Genomic DNA, 19,525 nt, shown 5'->3' with positions numbered 1-19,525 from the left:
ATAACTACAAGAAGGGAATGAAAGTATGATCTTGGTATCACCGTGGAAGGGGAAGCTATAAATGGCATAGATACAGAGCAAGGAGTGTTTTGTTCTGCACTAATGTTACCAGCTTCTTAGCACTGATAATCTGAATGTAATCCTAGCTGTGGTTTATGACTTAAATGTGTATTATGATAGAATCATTTACTAGTTGCAATTCAAGTTGCATGCAGTTTTATTTATATGAATCTGAAACTCAACCATTCATTGAGATTTTCTTTATTTGAAAAACAAATTTGTAGGAAAGATCCACTGCTTTCCATAAGTGTAAGAAGAAACCGAAAGAGGATATAAACTTTGTGGAGAACTATGAGTCATCTGGCTTTATCTACCCCTATAACGACCTTCTGGTTTGGGCAGTATTAATGAAAAGGCAGAAGATGGCAATGTTCTTCTGGCAGCATGGAGAGGAAGCCATGGTAAAAGCCGTTGTGGCTTGTAAACTCTACAGGGCAATGGCACGTGAAGCTAAACAGAGCAACATGGTGGACGACACTTCGGAAGAACTCAAGAAGTACTCAAAGTATGGGTTCTCCTTTCACTTCAGTTAATAAAGTTCTGCACTGCTTAGAGTGGTTAGATATTTTCCTAATCCAGTAAGAGTTTGTGCGGCTAGTGGTACTGTAGAGTGTAAAATAAATACTTTCTGCTTCCCACTTTTCCTATTATATAATGGAGCTATGTATGGGTATGCAGTCTGGTCAAGAGTTAAAGGAAAGCTATTAGCATGTTATCTAGTTGCATATTTGAAACTTAAAATATAGGTGAGTAATGTCTGGCTCGCTGTGAATCGGTCAAGTGGAAGACTGAAATTTCCCTTACAGCTTCTCTTCCAGTTCAACCTGTTAAAAAGCCATATGGCACATATGTATTGGGCTTTTCATATCTGTAACATATGGTAATGTGCAAAGGAAAATCAGTGCTTAAATCCTGCTCTGCGTAACACCTAAAGAAAAAATGCATGCTGAAATAACCAAGTGAATAAAAAAAATGAAGTAGACCAAGAATTTTCTTCATGCTTGTAGTTTCATGTTTGTATTTTCTGGTAGTTTTTCTTTGTAGACATCATGCTTCAGGTTTAGAGTACAATAGGATGTGCAGTCTTGTTTTGCATGCAGTTCCTAATCTTAATTTAGAGGAGGGTGTATCTTCTTTGAGGGGTCTTCCCTATGGAGATGTTTAAGAGCCAGTGTAAAAGAAGAGGCTTTTGCAGCTGCCTGCAGTACTTTCCCACAGTGGCAATGAGTCTATTGTTGAAAGATATGCATACAACTTCATAGGGTCCATTTTGATCGCTGAGAGAGATTAAGAACCAAACAAATAAAAAAATAAAAATCTAGATGACTCTAAATCTTGTGATTAGGACTAAATAGTTAGATTTGCTCCCCAAATTATTTTTCACTAGATATGTTGATAAAGCAATGGGAAAAATGAGAGAAGGCATACCTACTGAGATTGTTAGCTGAACTTTTGATAATGGAGTTTTCAAACTGACCTCTGCAGCAGTTATGTTAACTGTTAATTCCTTTCTGCTCTAGGGAATTTGGACAGCTTGCCTTGGATGTCTTGGAGAAGGCATTCAAACAAAATGAGCAGATGGCCATGAAGTTGCTGACCTATGAACTGAAGAACTGGAGCAACTCAACTTGCTTAAAACTAGCAGTGTCTGTGGGGCTGCGGCCTTTCATTTCCCATACTTGCACACAGATGCTGCTGACCGATATGTGGATGGGACGCCTGAAGATGCGGAAGAACTCCTGGTTTAAGGCAACATCACTCTATCTTTTTCTGAGCATTTAGATGCTTTTTAGATGCTTTGTACATGTCTTTATGGTCATGAACGTGTCTAATGCTGCCTCAGACAGAAGTACTTAGGATTGTGCACATCTGGGACTGAAAAGAAAGGCAGGGAGGGAAGACAACACTTGCTTCTGTTTTACTTCTTTGAAAAAGCAGTTGTAGGGTGACCTGAGGAGAATGCACTTTGTGAGGGTTTGTTGGGTTTTTTTTTTGCTATACCCATTCTCTCAGCACCCTTCAGTCCCTCCCCACCTGCTCTCTCTGCCCTGCATTGCTGGTTCTCCAGCAGAGCTGCTGATGGGAAGGGTGCCCTCCGGACATAGGGTGCAGTATCTAAAGTATCCCCAGATACCATGACACTCTCCAAAGCCACAAAATAGTCAAGAGCAACACATTTATTGGGAGGCTATAGGAGTGTGATACAGAGATCCCCTGCACCAGTGGCTCCCTCCAAGACCAGTGGAATTGCGTTGGGTTTGTGCTGGCACCATGCATAGCTGACTATGGCCTCGGGTCTGCGTTATCACTGCTGAATTAATTTCATGTCTCTCTTTTAGGTCATTATGAGTATTCTCCTGCCTCCCACCATCTTGATGCTGGAGTTTAAAAGCAAGGCAGAAATGTCTCATGTGCCTCAGTCTCAAGACTTCCACCAGTTCACATGGTATCATGGGGATCAGAGCCCAACCAGCTCTAAAGATGCCTTGTCTCTGGTTAGTCTGTGATGATCAGTCATTTGTGTGTTGGAGTCTGTCTGTTTACCGCAGTATAATCCTGAGGAGTGAGGAAAAGGTGATCAGTTGGAAGTGTTGGGGCTAAACTCTCAAGAAGTAGGGGTTTGATCCCTGGTTTGGATAGAAACTGAAGTGACCTTTGAAAAGTCACTTCATCTGTACTGGGTGTCACTTCTGTTCTGGTCATAATGAGAAAATCCTTCCCAGCCTCACAAAATTATGATGGCAGTATAATTACCTGTCAGTTACACAGGTATTTTAGGGCACAAAGTCTACTCAAGCTGCAGATAAATACCTATGTAATCTTGTATACCAAATAATCCGAGAATGGTTTCATATCATATACAAAATCACAACTGTAAAACTCCATTCAGGTTGCCTGGTCGAGCTGACCAAAGCAGGGAAACAGCAGAACTGAGGCAGTCCAGGTCTTGTCCTCTCCAACTCACTCCTTGCTCCAGCAGCCTCTGCCCTGCATCTCAGCCACAGCCTCTCCCCGTCTCCATGGCCACCCTTCGCTCTTAGTCTCTCCTTGACATTTTGTTTTTTGAATTACATCATAGCCCTTCCAGAGGTCTAGCCTCTGCCCTTCTTGAAAAACAAGTTGTGTCTACTTCTGCATCACTTGAGCCTAGCAGAGATGCCATGTAAAGCAAAACAGAAGCACTGCGTTTCTTGGTTTTCAGGACTGAACTGAGTCCTGAAACACTCCGCAGGGACCTGTGGTTGTACAAGGTCCTTCTTAGGCTTGTTTGTGCAGAGTCTCCACCATAGGTGAAGTTTTGCCTTTTAAAATTTGAATTCCCTCAGGCTTCTTCTAAGCAGAATTGCCTGTCCTTTCTTTTTCTCATTCTCCGTGAAGCATTCTTTGAACTGAAAATTTCCAAATGTTTTCAGACTGAGGTAGGCAACAGACACAGAGAATTTCTATCTGAAAGGGTAAATGTTTGTGAGGTGCTCACCTCTGACAATAGTATTGTCAAGTCAGAGCTGTCAGCCAATCTTTTTTGCTTTGCACTGCTCTGCTTATCTTACAGCAGACAAGCATTGTAGATTGCTTGGGACTTTCTTGGTTAATTTCAGTTTGTGTAAAATAAAAGAGAGTGGAGTGTTGTTGAGGGCTTTTGCAGCTGTATGGTAGGCCTGTCAATGCCACGCTTGAGTTTTCTCTCTCTGATGAAGAAAAATGCTCAAAGCCATTATCTCCTGCAGTGCCTGTCTAATATAGCCAGTTAAAAATGCTTTTTGTGGGGTTAGGTAGCAGCTATGATATGGAGGACAGGCCAATTGTGATTATTTGCAGTAGGACCACCCCTGCAGTCTGGTAGAAAGCAACACAGCAATGTGTGTTCTGACCTGCTTCAGACATGGCTGCTTCCCTCCTGCACTAGCAATAATCTTAAATTCTGATTTTATCTAATATAGGGTGTTGTTTAAAATGAAAGTTTGAGCTACCGCCTTTTAAAAATATTCTGTTATGAAATATTATAGAAAACCCACAGAAAATTTCAGCAGTATACTTGTGCCATGTAGAGCAATATTCACACACAGTCATAAGTTCCAATGACCTGCTGCTGCTGGAAATTGCACTTTTTCATGGGACAAATTCTCTCCTTCACCTTGGGGGATCCAATGTTAACACACTGGGATGATTCTGTGTATCAAATTTTCTGGTTTAGCACTTTTCTGAGTCTAATGTGACCAAAAAAAAAAAATCAGTTTTCCCTTGGTAATTCAAGGAAATGGTGTATAGTAGGGATAAATATGTCACATAAAACGTACTATACTGTAGATGTCTAGTAGAAGTAAGTTTTAGCATTGATATTAGCCAAGGCAATTGGCTAGCATTGAAACAAAACTGAACAAGGTAGTTTGGTTCCCTCAGCCTTGCCCAGCTATTAGCTGTTTGTACAATACTTTGCCCAGACCTCTCTCCTTCATTTCTGAAAACCCCTTTCAGCACCTTCTGATTTTCTCTGTTGCCCACTGCTGTGGGTCTGCAGCCTTTCTTAGGTTTTGGCAGCAATCAGGTATTTGTACTTTCAGAGGGGTGCTTGGACAAGTGTCAAACTCTGGACACAGAATCAAGTGTGTTTGTATTTTGTTTGTTTGTTTGTGAATTTTTGTTTGTTTTTTTTTGTTTATTTGTGGGGTTTTGTTTGTTTTGTTTTTATTTTATTGAAGATAATAAAGAAATCACCTGTATTTTTTGTAGGCAGATCTTTGTAAGAGAGTAGTTATTTCCTCCTCGTCTTCTAATCAGGCATATAATACATCAAAAATAGCAATTCGATTCTGTATTTAGAATTTCACTGTCTTGACATATTCTGTGCAACTGTATACAGGAGTTGAAGTGTGATGCTTATTTCCTTATTTCAGAATGTGCCACAGTTGTCAGTGGACTTCTAGCTAACACAGTTACCTGGTATTGGGCATTGTCATTTATCTGTATTTCACAGATGGGGAAAGTGAGACAGAGAGTGATTGACTTTGCTTAAAGAAACATGTGTCAGAAACAGGAGTGAATTCAGGTCTGCTGGTGCCCAGTCCACCGACTGTAGTCATAAGAGCAAACCCTAAATGTGTATTTGTAGTGGTAAACTGTGCATGTTAATTATTGCAGTTGAGATGGTTGTAACCAATCAAAATCAAGCTACATTAATGGTTTGTATAGCCAGAACAAAGCTCAAACATCTCTGCCTATCTTCCCTCTAATGTAACATAACCTTTGCAATCATAGCCCATGGTTTCTTCCTTTTAAAAGTGCTCTTTTCTTTTAAAGAAGGATTATGATGTGGAGAAGGTTGCTCAAAAGTCTGATGAAAGCCAAGTAGACAAGGGACAAGGAAACCTTCCTGGAACTAGAAAAATCTACGAGTTCTACAACGCACCAATTGTCAAGTTCTGGTTTCACACGGTTGGTCATCATGCTAGAACTTGGATTGCCAAAACCGTCCTTTGATTTTCCAAATACCACTTGATGCTGCTTTTACTTTGCAGCCAGCATCGATTTGCAGCCAGTTAGTGGTGGGAGTGGATGGGAAGACATTTGAATATTTGTCTCACAATTAAGTAGAAAGTTTTTCAGCTAAAATAATGCAGCTGTATTAAAAAAAATGAATAAACAAACAAAAAACCACAATAAGGAACTAAATAAAACCTCAAGCACAGCTTTTTAAAATGTTCAATTGCAAGTGTAGAGATAAAGTTGAAGCTGGCCTTAAATACCTTAGAGATATTCATGTCACTTTCTTTAGGAACTGTTTCTGAATTAGTAAATATTATTCTATGGGAGATCATTTGTTTTACAGAAATATGCATTTATTAAGTCAATTTTAGTAACTGACCCCGTGGCAGTATAGTTTAAGGTGTTTGACATCAGGCTGCCTGTTGGTTCAGCCCACCCTGTACATAAACTGTTACTCCTTTAGTAGGATGTGATTAACTGCTTTATAGGTCATTAATCTATTATCTCAAATACGTTTCTAACATGTTCTGGTACCTTAAAAATATATGCTTTCCACCTGATATTGTTCTTCCTGTGTTTTGGGAGGCACTGATTAACAAACCGGGATTCATATAGCTTTGAGAGCGCTTACTTGCTCCAGCAGAAGGTTAGGATAAAAGCATAGCACTGCCTTTACATTCAAGTAATGATGGCAGATATAATAGCCTGTCTTATACATGAACTTGGAGTCTAGGTGAGCTTGCACTGCAATAGTTCATCTTCTGCTCCCATTTTTTCAGTACTAAAGCACCAATTTCCAAATTATATTTAAGGATATTCCTACAAAAAATATTTGGAGAACTGGAGGAAAGTTTTTGGGCTCAAAATTCTGACAGTGCCCTTGTACTTTCAATACATATAGTCAGGCTAATCACCTGTTAATATGTTTGCAGAAATTCGTTGGAGGTTTTTGTGCCTATGGGTTATATACTGTGTGTTTTGTAGATGGCGTACATGGTGTTTCTCATGCTCTTCACTTACACTGTGTTGGTGAAGATGGAACCAAGACCAAGTGTGCAAGAGTGGCTTGTTATCATTTATATTTTCAGCACTGCTATTGAAAAAGTCAGGGAGGTAAGCTTTTCCATTCACACTTCTTATCTATAGAGGTTATATTATAAACCAGAGAATACCATAAACTGAAGAATGCAAATCCTGCAATTTTTGTAGAGAGTTTAGCACAGGAAAGAAGTATACAAGGCATTTATTTCTGAGAAGTCTTTTATTTGAAGACCAGTACTTGGGCTTTGAAAACGCATCTGAAAGTTTGTTCTTAAATCTATTTTTTTGTGTAATGCCAGTGGTAATGTGCATGTCACTTGAAAGTCATTGTGCTGTATTGAGATTTGGAGCCTCAATGTAGGCACTTGTCCTTTTTTTTTTTTTTGAGTGGATCACTTCTTATCATGAATGTGGAATTTGTCTTTAGATATTTACTTTGAGTGTGGACATTGTTATCAGTTAATAGGTGTTATGTATACAATAATTTATGGCTCTCCATCAAGTCTAACTGAACATCTATAAACAAAACTGAAAAAAGGCCACCATCAACTTTTAATGCTGGATTCATTAAACACAGAAAAATGATATACCAATCAAAATTAATCACAATTATTTGCAGTTAATTAGATCCGAGCTTCTGAACACACCTTACAGTCCAAACCTAAGGGTGGGAACAAATCCAGCTATGTATTGCCCAAATTATTGTGTCTGATCAGGCATATCTTCACTGTAGGATCAGCACATAATAAACAATATTGGTGTGAATTGTCTATTATACAACAGTAAAAATGCTGTAGTTCTTGGGGAATAAAACTACAAAAAACCAATTGCAGTTCTGAGTGAAGGATTCTGTTACAACAGATCACTCAGGAGACTGCAACATCAGTATGAGGGAGGTGAAGGATTTCAAGGGGTAGCAGAGATGCTGGGAATATATTGAAGCTTGGATAAATATACAAGTTCTGTGGCTGCATGAGATAAAGTTGAAAAAATCTACACAAGGATTGTCTAATTGAGAAACAAACTGAATGTGAAATAGCAAGAACTTTTAAAATCATTGTTGTGCTGTTGCATTATGTTGATGGTGGGACAGTGGAAACATCCGTTCTTTCTAGCATTAGCATTCATTGGAGACTTGGAAATTCGTGTCTTCTGCTTGATTTTCTTTGTCCATGTACTAGTTCTGATCTGCTGGCAAAGACTTTGTAGGACACTGTGTCTTACACGTGCAGCTACTTAACTGCTGAGGGCCTTGTTATATATAACGGCAAACCGTTATTTCTCTAGATGGTATCAACTAATTGTTAAAGCCTTAGGCCCTGATCCTGCAACTAGTTCCTCATGTGAGTTAGTCCAGCTGAATTGAGTAGGATCAGGTGTTTACGTTAATGTGTTTGTGTGCGTAAATTCTTCCAGGATCAAGGGTAACATTTGAAAATCTTTCCTTTGCTTGGTACTTATCAGTGCGATCTTACATAGCACTGCGTAATTGGCGTCACTTGTGCAATGTGCAAAGGTTTTATTTACAGCCTCCCAAAGATTCCACTTCACACATTTGCTCAGTGAAGCTTAAAATCCCTTTGGGGCACCTCACAGTTCAAGGAGTGAACATTTCATTCTTTACCTTGCCAGTTGCCAGTGCTTCTTTTTTTAGTGTGTCCTTGGTGGATGGAATACAAGGATCTTTCTTTGTATTTTCAGTCTGAAATAAAAAGCATTAGTTATTTTCCTATCAGCAAGGTTAAGTTGGTACTTTCCATGGCCAAGGGGCTTTTTAAAGGGCTCTGGCAGGTCCTGGCCATTCCTCTAGAAAATGCTCATTTATTTATAATGATACATATTCATAAGTGTTCTAATCTGGCTGCTCTTTTCTGCTTAGGAATATGCTCTTCAGTGAATCGGTTTTGGCTCAGAATCTGTTTTTCCATAGGCAAAGCTATCCTATTTTGTATGGTGTGCTTTAGCAATATAACACTGTAGATTAAGTACTAACCTAAATAAACAGTGAATGGAAATATGCAGTACATGGGCCTGCAAAAAAAAAAAAAAAGGAAAAAATTGATTCATGCCCAAATATCATGACATAGTTCAGACAGAAAAGGTTAAATAATGTATCTTTGATTTTAACAGAGTTTTGTTGGGATTTTTTTCCACATTCTACTCAGGTATTTATCTCAGAACCTGGAAAATTCCGCCAAAAAGTGAAGGTGTGGATTTATGAATACTGGAATTTTACTGATTCTATAGCTATCATCCTGTTTATGATTGGTTTTGGTTTGCGCTGGTCCAACCCTCCTGTTCAAACTGCAGGGAGGCTGCTTTACTGCTTGGATATAATATTTTGGTATGCTCGGCTCCTTGATCTTTTTGCTGTGAATCAGCATGCTGGCCCATACCTGACAATGATTGGGAAAATGGTAAGTATTGTGCTTTGGAGCAATATTTTTGTAGTTAAGGCATCTGTTGAGGAACATGTGGAGGTCAGAAGTGACAGAAAAGAATTATGATCAAAAGAGAGGTCACCTAGTAATTTGTAGTGAATGTATTACTTGAAAATATAATGTCTTTTTCTGTTTGTGAGTTGACCATAATCAGGTTTCAGTTCTCTCTAATTTATTCGTTATTTGAATTTATTCACAAAAGACATTTTTGCTTCATTCCTTAGAGAAGGGTTGCATTTGAGCTGAGTTTCTGATACGGCTTTATAATAGGAGAAAGAAAAATCACTGTCTCTTGCAGATGGGCTCACTACTGTGGATCATTCCCCTAGCTCTTGGAAACTGTCTCATTATTATTTTATGTTTTGATTCAAATAATTATATCCCATTTTTAGCAGGCAAAATTTCTCTGAGATCAAAGTTATTTTTTTTTCTCTTTTGCTATAAGAACTGCTGCTGAACTGCTGCCTAGTCTTGAGGGACATCTGCAGATTCCTGCTGTAATTTCCCTTGGTTATTGGGAACTATCTTATTAATACTTTTATATTCTGTCTCGCATAGTAATTCTGATGCAGTGTTAGAAGGCAAAGTAATTTTCACTGTTATTCCTTGCTCTCAGTTTGGAAGAAAAACCACTGAAGAAAAGCACCATCATAAAGTCTCTGCATTTTTCAAAGCTTGCTTAAGATCTTAAGAGGGACTTGAGAGGCAAGTAGAACTTGCAGCCTTTTTGGTTCAGGATGACTTTAACCTCTATAAAATACCTGGGTAGTCCAGGTCATAGAAATAAAATATTTTCATTTTCTCTACCATATTGGATTATTAGCTATGTTTTTGTATTCTGCTTTGTAAAAGCAGTTATTGACACTCTTCCCTAAAATGTATGTCTCCTTTACATATAATTAACACAGATAATTAACTCATGCAAACATGTCTTCCAGACAGCAAACATGTTCTATATTGTTGTCATGATGGCCATAGTCCTGTTGAGCTTTGGAGTGTCACGGAAGGCAATCCTTTCCCCAGAGGAACCTCCTTCTTGGACTCTGGCACGAGATATTGTATTTCAGCCCTACTGGATGATGTTTGGTGAGGTCTATGCTGGAGAAATAGACGGTAGGTAATTTTCACAGTACAGCCCAGCAGTTTAAATTTAATACGTGCAGAAACATGTCCACTCTGGGCTACTAGATTTTTGACCATATATTGAGTCTATTCTTTCTTAATAGTTTTGGTTCCAGTATATATATATCTGTCCTTAATGAGTAGTGCTGCATGAATAAAGGTGAGTTTCTTTGTTTAAAATAAAGATTAAGCTTTAAAACTTTCAGTGTTAGCTTTTCAACTGAAGTGTAATGCAAAGCTCAGACCAAAACACATAGGAGCTAACACTGAGCTAGTTTGTGGTCAGGGTATCTGGCAGTGAAACGAATTTCCAATTAGGTGAATCCAAAGCTGCTGATCTCTTGGAGAAAGGACTACAAAGTTGCCTTAAAGGAAGAAAGAATAAAAACAAAAATGAAAAATAATAATAAAAAAGTTTTTCACCATAGTAAGAGTTAACCACCTGGCATCATTCTTAAACAGATAAACCAGTTGAACACAGGAAAAATAGAACTAAACAATGTAAGTAGGAAAAATGTTATAACCTTATCATGGCTTTGGCCTTGGCTCAGTAAGAGAGAAGAACCAGGCACTCCAGAAGGCATTTCAGCATTACAGATGGAAGGCACTCTCATGCTGGCTAGTGATGGGCACAAGTAAAACAGTCCCTAAAACAGAAAAGAAGGTTTGCAAATAGATACAGATATTTAAGATACATAGTTCAGCATACATCTGATTCATTAAAATAATTTAAGGTGTTGCATCCCTTATTATTGCTGAAACAGTCACATGATGGCTATGTGTTTAGTTACATAAGTCAAAATTCTTTTCAAGAAAAGCACGCTGTTAAGTTTCACAGTTTAATCCGTTTAATCACTTATTAATCCTAAACCTTTAGAAATTTGACACTTCCCAAATAAAGCTATGATTTCTCTAATGACTCTTTATGCTGCGGAATATGTCCTGAATTTAGGGCTGCTGCCTTATAAACGTGTTTAAAAATTTCCTCAAAGGTGTAAAATTTGATTAAAAATTATAAAGATTGAAAAGTATTTATTTTGACACTGACAATTTAAAAAGATTAAGAGGGATTCCTTAATTTCAATGATTTGTTTCTTCATCTCACAGATATTTGTAGCCATATATCCTTTTGCATCTGAGTCAAACTGATCTTACTGAAGCTCTAAAGGAATAACACTCCAGTACTGACAAAGCAGCCTTTGGGCTGTATCATTTCCACAGTGGAGCCAGTGAAAGCTTTGCCACTTGCTTTAAGGATCAAAGATTTCAATTTCAGTTTGCTTGAGTGTGCGCCATCTCCCAAGTACATTTCTGCTGCATCATTTTTCCCCTTAACAAAAGGTGGGGTGACTGGCATAAGAACAGATGTATGAAAAGGTGTCTCCAGCTTCCGAATTGCAATGGAAACTTTGGGGCAGTAGTATCCTTAAGAGGTCTCACATCCCCTTTACGTCGAGGTAGACTTTTTAGTTGGAAATATACGAATGTACCTCTGTGAAAGTAATGAGGACTGTTCTGTTTCTTGCTGGGGCAAATGAGGAGCACATGCCACTGCTGTGCTCTCATCTGATTTCCATGCTAACCATGCTCTGTATGTCCTTCACTTTCAGTCTGTGAAACCAATGAAGACTGTCCTCCTGGCTCCTTCCTTACACCGTTCCTCCAAGCTGTCTACCTCTTTGTGCAGTACATCATCATGGTCAACTTGCTTATTGCTTTCTTTAAGTAGGTACCATGGTATCACAGAATCACAGAATGTCAGGGATTGGAAGGGACCTCGAAAGATCATCTAGTCCAATCACCCCGCCAGAGCAGGAACACCTAGATGAGGTTACACAGGAAGGCGTCCAGGCGGGTTTTGAATGTCTCCACAGAAGAATGTTGCTGCAAAGGCAAAAGCAACTAATAGATGTTCTGCCAACACTTCTGCAAAAGTCTTTTACCAAAAATGCCCCAGCAGGGACATGTTGATAGTGGTTGTTACCCCATTTTCCATGGGGGTTCAGTGAATAAAAAAAGTATGGTGGAAGCAAGAGTGTGGGAGGAAATGGCTGATGAGCAGATGCCTGAAGTGTTTTGCCATTTAAACAGAATCTGACTTTGTGAAAGTGGGCAACTCTAGTCGTCAAACAAGCAACATTAATTCAGCTCTGAAGTACTTTGTCCTTTGTTCCTAAAAGTTGTATTTGTTTTGCTGAGTGCCTACATAGTGTTCATCATAGAGCAGCTGAAGATTTAATTTGGCATATAAGTAAAGAAGCTATTCAAGGGAACAGGGTAATGACTTTGTATGACCATGCTCTTCCTTTAGGAAAACATTTGAAAATTCCTGTTGTTTGGCGCAATTTGGTGTATTCTAGACTGAAATATACTGTAGTGTTTTTAATTATCTGCTTTTTAATGTCTGCTACCAGAGTAGGAAGGGTCTTTATAGTAATTCTATACTAATTGATCAGTGTCTTTATAGTAATTCTAACCTTTCAAGTTTTAACAGGGAAACCTTTGTAGTGATCAAGTTCTGGAAAATATTAGTAAAGACCAGTCTAACCCAAGTAGTTAATTATTTTTTCCTAGAGTTCTGGTATTTCTGGGTAAGAAAAAATCAGCTGTAGATTAAAAAAATTACAAATGAAGAAATGTAGTGATTAATATTCAAGAAAACAGAATGATCAAAACTCTATTCCCATTTCCAATTAGAAATCCCTTTCCTGAAGTTGTGGCAAGGCATCAATTTTTTTTAAAATTTTTTTTTTAATACACAGCTGTGAAATTGTAATTTGAATTATTTCTAGATTTAAACCTTCAGCAATGATGATATGTTAATGCTTCTGTCTAGTGATTTGATTGTTCCAGAAGTGGGACTGAAAATGAGTATGAGCAATATATTTAATTATGCTCCCAGAAGCAAAGCTGATGTTTTTGTGATTATATTCTGGGTGTGTAGTATGATGGTGCAACTGAAATTACAGTGCCAGAAGCCATGAAGTTATTTGCACATACTTGAGCCTATGATAGTAGATAAGGGAAATTATTCAGTGCAACAACAGTCACATTTAGTAATATCATGGCTCCAAAGAGTACCCTGCAGAAGAATTGCTTGTGTAGCTGTGTCTTGCAGCATGTATTTTGTTTAGAGGCAGTGCACTGAAGAGCAATGGAACCATTTTGTTAACACTCTTCCCTTAGCCTGACTCCTACACTTAATTCAGTCCAAAGAGGCAGACAATGTTGAACTCCCAGTTAGACTATGTATTAAAGTTTAAATAATCTGGCTGAGATTTCAAAGCTACTTCAGGGATATTTTTTGCCCAGTTCCTATTAATGTGGATGGGAATTGGATCTCCAAATCCGTTAGGCAGCTTTGAAGATCTCATTCTCAGTGCACTAGCTGCAGGCAGATGATGCTTTGTTAAATGAAAGTTGCTAAGCTGATTTACCTCACTGGTGGGATGGGACTTCAGTGTCAGATTAGATCTGTAGACAAGCATCTTGTGCTGTATTGGGAGTATTCCTCACAGGAGTGTTTTACTCTCCTTCCCCTTCTATCTCTTTTCTCAGTAATGTTTATTATGATTTGAAATCCATATCGAACAAGCTCTGGAAGTACAACCGGTACCGTTACATTATGACCTACCATGAGAAGCCATGGCTGCCCCCACCTTTCATCCTTCTGAGCCACATTGGACTTCTGATAAACTGCATCTTCCACCATCGACCCCCAAATGAACTGGATCAAGAGGAAGGTGACGTTGGACTAAGTAAGCAGAGCTAAGCTGGGGACCTAAAGAAATAGCTGATGAGGAATGTTTTGACAGCCTCCCATCACTTTGTAGCTCAGTTCTTAAAAAAAAAAAAGTTCTCTGGGTAGGAGGCTGTTTTTATTTGCAAAGCTGAATTTAAACTGCCTGTCTGAGAACTCTTGTAGGAAAACATGTCTAGAGGAATGCTTTTTCTTGTATGTGGCTTTTGCTCTGATGCACACTGTGCATCAGTCAAGATACGTCATAACCCTGAGCTGAAATAAAGTGACAGCAGCTTTTTCTGTATGATGGAATAACCTTATTTTGAAAGAAATTAAACAACACTAGAGGTATACATTTCTGTACATTTGACTTGAAAAGACCAGTAACTCCTTCTTAATTGCCCAGAGAAAGTAGTTGCAGAGCCCAAGGACAGAGGAGATGCTGTGGTGACACAGGGAGAGAGCACATGGGCCTCTCACCTGCTCACCACATCTTCGCTTTCTGCACTGCCTCATCACTGCACCTTAACCCCACCTCCTTCACCCTTCCCAACCTGGATTTCTCCATCCCAGAGTCCTTCCTAATGCCTCTTTAAAGTGATGCCAGTTCCCTGTCCCACTGTCACCAACTCCTGCAGCTCTGGCAGGAGCAGCCCTAGCCATTTCAGGGAGGGGACCACAAGATGTTGGGATGGGCATGAATGTTCAATAGTGGGGCTAGGTGGTTCGTGGGGTGAGGCAGGGGAATGAGGAGGAGCTGGTGGCTGTAGCCTTATCTTAAGAAACACTGGGAGACATGGCACATAGTATTATGCAGCCTCATCCTTTTTGATGCAACGTACATCCTTGATACCTAATAACAGAGGTGAGCAGACCCTGCTTGGGTTATGCTTTGCCTAGGATTTTCTCTGCTGAACATGAATCCCTGAAGATATCTGGCGTGCTCACAAGTGGTTACAGAGTTCAAAAATGGGTTTAACTAATCAATGCTGAGCTGCTTTACTGCTGCTCCCAGGCTCAGCTCTTCCATCACGACTGGATACATCAGCCTGCCTTTGAAGTGCTTTGAAGTACCACTGCTTATTTCATATGCATGCGTAGTATAAGTCACTGACGTAGCACAGTGGGTGTCTTACTTGTAAGGTGCATTAGGCACAAGGAAAACTGAAACACTGCTTAGCACATCTAAAAGCGCCTGGATAGAAGAGGGCTCGTGTTGCCTACACTCCTTTTAGAAAGAGACTTTTTTCCTGTTTATGTACCTTTGTGTCCCTTTTCTATATACCTATGTATTGCTTGGTAAGTTTCTTCAACTTACATTTTCGTGTGGTTATAATTAACTGGTTTTAGCAATAAGGATCCAGTGCCACCCTGTGGAAAATCAATGAAAGTGCAAAGGTACAGAGTGAAATCTCGGAGGCAAGAACATAGAGGAGTTAAGGGGGAAAAGAGCCTAAGAGGTGATTCAGTCTCATTCGGAGTGAGAGGGGGGCCCCAGAACACTGTGGGGGACTTGCCTGCTGATCTGTCTGTTGCAGCCGAGTACCACACAGTTGCAGCAAACACTGTGGTGACACTTGGCACAGATACCCCCACTAATGAGTACAGTGAGGACTCCAGGATGTAAAAAAAAGAAAGAAAAAGGAGCTTGGAAGATGCAAATTTGGATCAGAGAAGCACCTTTCCAATGTGTGCATTTCTTCATACTGACTTATCATCAATCTGTTCTCTGAGAAGTCTTGGTGTGCTAAAGAATAGCATCATGAGCAGCCCAGGCTGTGAAGTTCTAAACTTCTGAATGCGTTCTTTTTCACCCAGTAATTTTGCTTGATGCTTTATACATATAAACATGTGAAGCAATTAGGTGAAAAAAAATCTTAGTAGCCTTGAGTGCCTGAAAGGATTGTAATTGCTATAGGTGAATAGCCCTCAATGAATGCTTGGACCAAATTATAGTGAAATCTTTGTAAGTCTTGCATATGTATATACAAGTTTTGTGATCCACACATGTATAAGAAAATACAGGAAAAAGTTTAGGAGAAAATACATTGTTGTGAGCTGCCATTTGCCTATGTACTTTTGAGGCTTTAAAAGGGAATGCACTGGAATTTTTGTCAGTGTGGTTTTGCTCCCTGCCTAAGGAAAGAAAAAAAACATGTGTACATGTATTTGTCATATTGAGTGTTTATACATAAGCCCAAACTCATGGAGTTAAGTCTGTTTCATTCTTGTAAAGAGACTGGGAGGAAATCTGTTCTGACAGTTTTCTTTCTTTCTCATGGATGCTTATAAACAATTGCATTTGTCAGCATGCTTCATACCACCTCCTGCCTCCTTTGTCCAGAGCTGTACCTGAGTGATGAGGAGTTAAAGAAACTCCATGACTTCGAGGAACAGTGTGTGGAAGAATATTTTCATGAGAAGAACGAAAGCCTGAGTTCCAGTGACAGTGAAAGGATCCGTCTGACAACAGAAAGGTGTGTTTTGCTGCAGAGTTGTGCTCTTTGTGTAGATTTGTCATATAAAAGGACTTTGAGAAGCTAATGCTTTTGGAACAGGCTACAGCTACTGTGAACATGAAGAGCAATAGACTACATAGGCCTTGCAAATATGATGGAAAGGTAATGTATATGTTCAAACTGCATCGCAGGCCTAGCTGGGAAGCCTTGCTGGCAGAATTACATCCCCAGATGTGTACAGTGTGCAGGTGGTTAAAGGGGTACAGTAAGGTATTGCTCAGTTTCACTTTTGCAGATGAGTAAAGATTTGTGATTTATAGCACCACAAAGACGTGCCACAGTATGGCATAAAATACAGATTTTTATTTAAAGGCTCAGCAGGTTAGGAACGCTGTGAGAGTATTGCTTGTGATTAAGTGTAACTGCTGTTTACAGAAATAACCATATAACCATCTGCAAATAGTGTCTTGGTTTGCAAAATGTCAATACACAACTGTCGATGGGGTTTCAAAACTCTCAGTATTAGCCTAATTTAGCTTTCTATTGAAATCAATAGCAAAGCTGCCATTACGTTTAATGGAAAGAGTTAAAGAAAGTGAGCAATATAAAAAATCTTACTGAATGCCAATACTGATCTCATCTAATAAATTTGCTTTGCCTAGAGAAAGATAGCCTCTTAATCTTTGCCTGTTCATAGTCTTATTTTCTGCATACTAAACCAAAACACACAAGCAAAATGAATGTCCCCTGTAAAAGAAATAAAGTAAGTACCTTTGTTCAAAAGCTGCACAATCGATTACAGAAAGAATAAATATAGATCTGGAAAGGAATTTTTTTTCTGGGTGCAACGGTAAAACATACTTCACAATGTTGCATAACATTAATACAATGAATTAATTTAGAGGAATAAAATATTTTGGAACACTGGTATTTGATTTTATTTAGCTGTTGGTTAAATACTACATCTTTTAGTTATGCAGTGACGAAGGAAAGGAGCAACTTTTGCATATTGCCTCCAGCTAGTTTATCATTGTGTTGGTAATAAAGCACCAGGGAGACTATCTTCAGGAACTGTGAAGATAATGATTTGGTTAAAATTATGTCATTCCAGGCCAAGAAACTCTTGCACTGTTCACTGGGGATTTGAAGACCGCAAAAAAGGCTTTGCTTTTTGGGCAGTTGAGTTTTACCTGAAGAGAACTGATGGCAACAGACCTATAGAATCAGTTCCCAGAGGCCAAATAGGTTACTGGGAGGACCCTTTTCCCAGCAGTCTGCAGTATTTGAGAAATGGAAGAGTATCCGTAGGTTTGTGTGAGCCTTGTCCTTCTCATGCTCGCACAAGAAATGTAGAGAAGCAGAGAACTGGCTGACAAGAAGTATACTTAACAGCATTTTACATTTACAGCAATAGCCAATGCAGCATTTCCAAAGCTGTGTGCTGTTGTCCATAGTTTAGTAGTTCTATGGCAAGGAATGGACATTAGTAGAAAAACAGTAATTTTAAAAATAGATACTCCTTGAGCAAAAAGCCTGTTTCTTTAAAAGTCACTGGCTGTTGGCCCAGTAATCTGAATAACATGTTGTAAGTCTGGATGGATTTTGTCAAATATAGCTATTAATCGGAATGGAAGTCACCATTAGAAAAGAATAAAGGGCTCTTTGAAACACTGACTTTTTGAAATGTGATAATGGCTTCCTTCACAATCTGGCAAACAGAAGTAAAGATCTGTGTTTTGGTACTTTAATTATTTTTTTTTTCTACCTAGAGTGGAGGAGATGTTTCTGCAGCTCAAAGAAGTACATGAAAAAGTATTTTATATCAAGGAATCTTTACTGTCCCTGGACAGCCAGCTAGGACATTTGCAAGACCTATCTGCCCTGACAGTGGACATCCTGAAAGTACTTTCAGCTGCAGACACTTTGCAGGTGGAAGAAGCTTTCCTGGCTGATGCAAAACGTCAAACTCGTAGGAAGCTGCCCCATAGCTGGAGCAATGCACTCTTCTCCAAGACCCTGAGCAGCCTGGAGTGTTTGTATGACAAGAAGAACCACTACTACAGCATGCCACCCTCCCTCCTACGGAGCTTGGTAAGGAGTCAGTGGCCATCAGAGTGCAAAGACCACGTGCTGAGGACAGAGAGTAACAAGGTGGTAGAATACAGCTCTCGAAAGACAGAAACAGAAAGTGACACACTCACTTCAGGAGTATCATCTGAGACTAAGTCAACCCCTAGATACGGACAATTTTTGCTGGTGCCACCTGACCATCAGGGAATGGCTTTCTCTGAGGATGTAACCTTAAATTTGTCCTTCTTGAGCACTCCTTCCAAGTACAGGGAAGATGCATTCAGAGCTGAACTGCGAAGGAGAAATGTAGTCCAGCAAAACTTGCGAAGTGTCAGCCACATTGGAAAAGAGCCAGAAGATTATCAATGGAGCCAGAGAGACACTGTTGTTCGTTTGCCGTCAGAAAAGACTAATGTTGTAGAGGCTGATCATCCTCTTGGTCTCCAGCCATCTCTGAATATTGAAGAGAGTGCAGCACCTTCTTCTGATGACAGGGAAGAAACTGAAGGTGGTTATGTGAACTGGGGATTCTCTGAAGGTGATGAAAAAGGGGTTTTCAGCTCAGGGAAGAAACAAAAGAAGTCCTTGTGCATACATTCCACTTATAACAATGACTGCAATTGCACGGGTAGTCCGCCCAAGCATGTCCAGATAAGAGAATCAAAGTCCTTCTCCTACAACTCTGACAGGTCACGTCACAGCAGCATCATCTCTCAGAACAAGCTGAAACGCAGCATGTCCTTCTGCATCAGCCCACCCTGGAGAGACTGGAGTTTCTGCAGGAGCAGCAGCTTACAGTCCTTTAAGAAAGAGAAAAGAGGGAAAACCTGCAAGGCCATGGGTGGTAATTATAAAACACTGAACCTGTACAGTATCTTTTACTGGGGAACTCAAGACATTTAAAAAATATTTCCTTTGCACCCAGGAGGTATTAGCTGCAGTTGACGATAGTAACTAGAGTGTGCAGAGCTACTCTTTCACTTTCTTTATGCTGGGTCTGACAGCTGTAGGGAATTTCTGAAGTGTGCCTGGTATCCAAGCTGTACCACATCTGTGTGTCAGCCACCCTGATTCTCCATGTCTCATGGGAACCCTATGGCTGTCGC

General features: G+C 39.5%; 1 protein-coding gene across 1 annotated transcript in view; it reads left to right on the top strand.

Moving 5' to 3' along the window:
- The window catches only part of LOC136002096 (transient receptor potential cation channel subfamily M member 6-like), a 31,089-nt gene extending 11,767 nt beyond the window's left edge, over positions 1 to 19,322 (top strand). The window contains exons 8-18 of the mRNA XM_065656928.1: positions 285 to 565; positions 1,581 to 1,809; positions 2,400 to 2,555; positions 5,359 to 5,493; positions 6,529 to 6,657; positions 8,751 to 9,015; positions 11,046 to 11,063; positions 11,732 to 11,873; positions 13,707 to 13,906; positions 16,235 to 16,367; positions 18,119 to 19,322. Of these exons, the coding sequence (XP_065513000.1) occupies positions 285 to 565; positions 1,581 to 1,809; positions 2,400 to 2,555; positions 5,359 to 5,493; positions 6,529 to 6,657; positions 8,751 to 9,015; positions 11,046 to 11,063; positions 11,732 to 11,873; positions 13,707 to 13,906; positions 16,235 to 16,367; positions 18,119 to 19,322 (2,892 nt within the window). The remainder of the gene's footprint in view (positions 1 to 284; positions 566 to 1,580; positions 1,810 to 2,399; positions 2,556 to 5,358; positions 5,494 to 6,528; positions 6,658 to 8,750; positions 9,016 to 11,045; positions 11,064 to 11,731; positions 11,874 to 13,706; positions 13,907 to 16,234; positions 16,368 to 18,118) is intronic.
- Positions 19,323 to 19,525: the final 203 nt, after the last annotated feature.

Source organism: Caloenas nicobarica, chromosome Z, assembly GCF_036013445.1.
Source record: "Caloenas nicobarica isolate bCalNic1 chromosome Z, bCalNic1.hap1, whole genome shotgun sequence".
Taxonomy (NCBI): Eukaryota; Metazoa; Chordata; class Aves; order Columbiformes; family Columbidae; genus Caloenas; species Caloenas nicobarica.
This window is presented reverse-complemented; position numbering and strand designations above follow the sequence as displayed.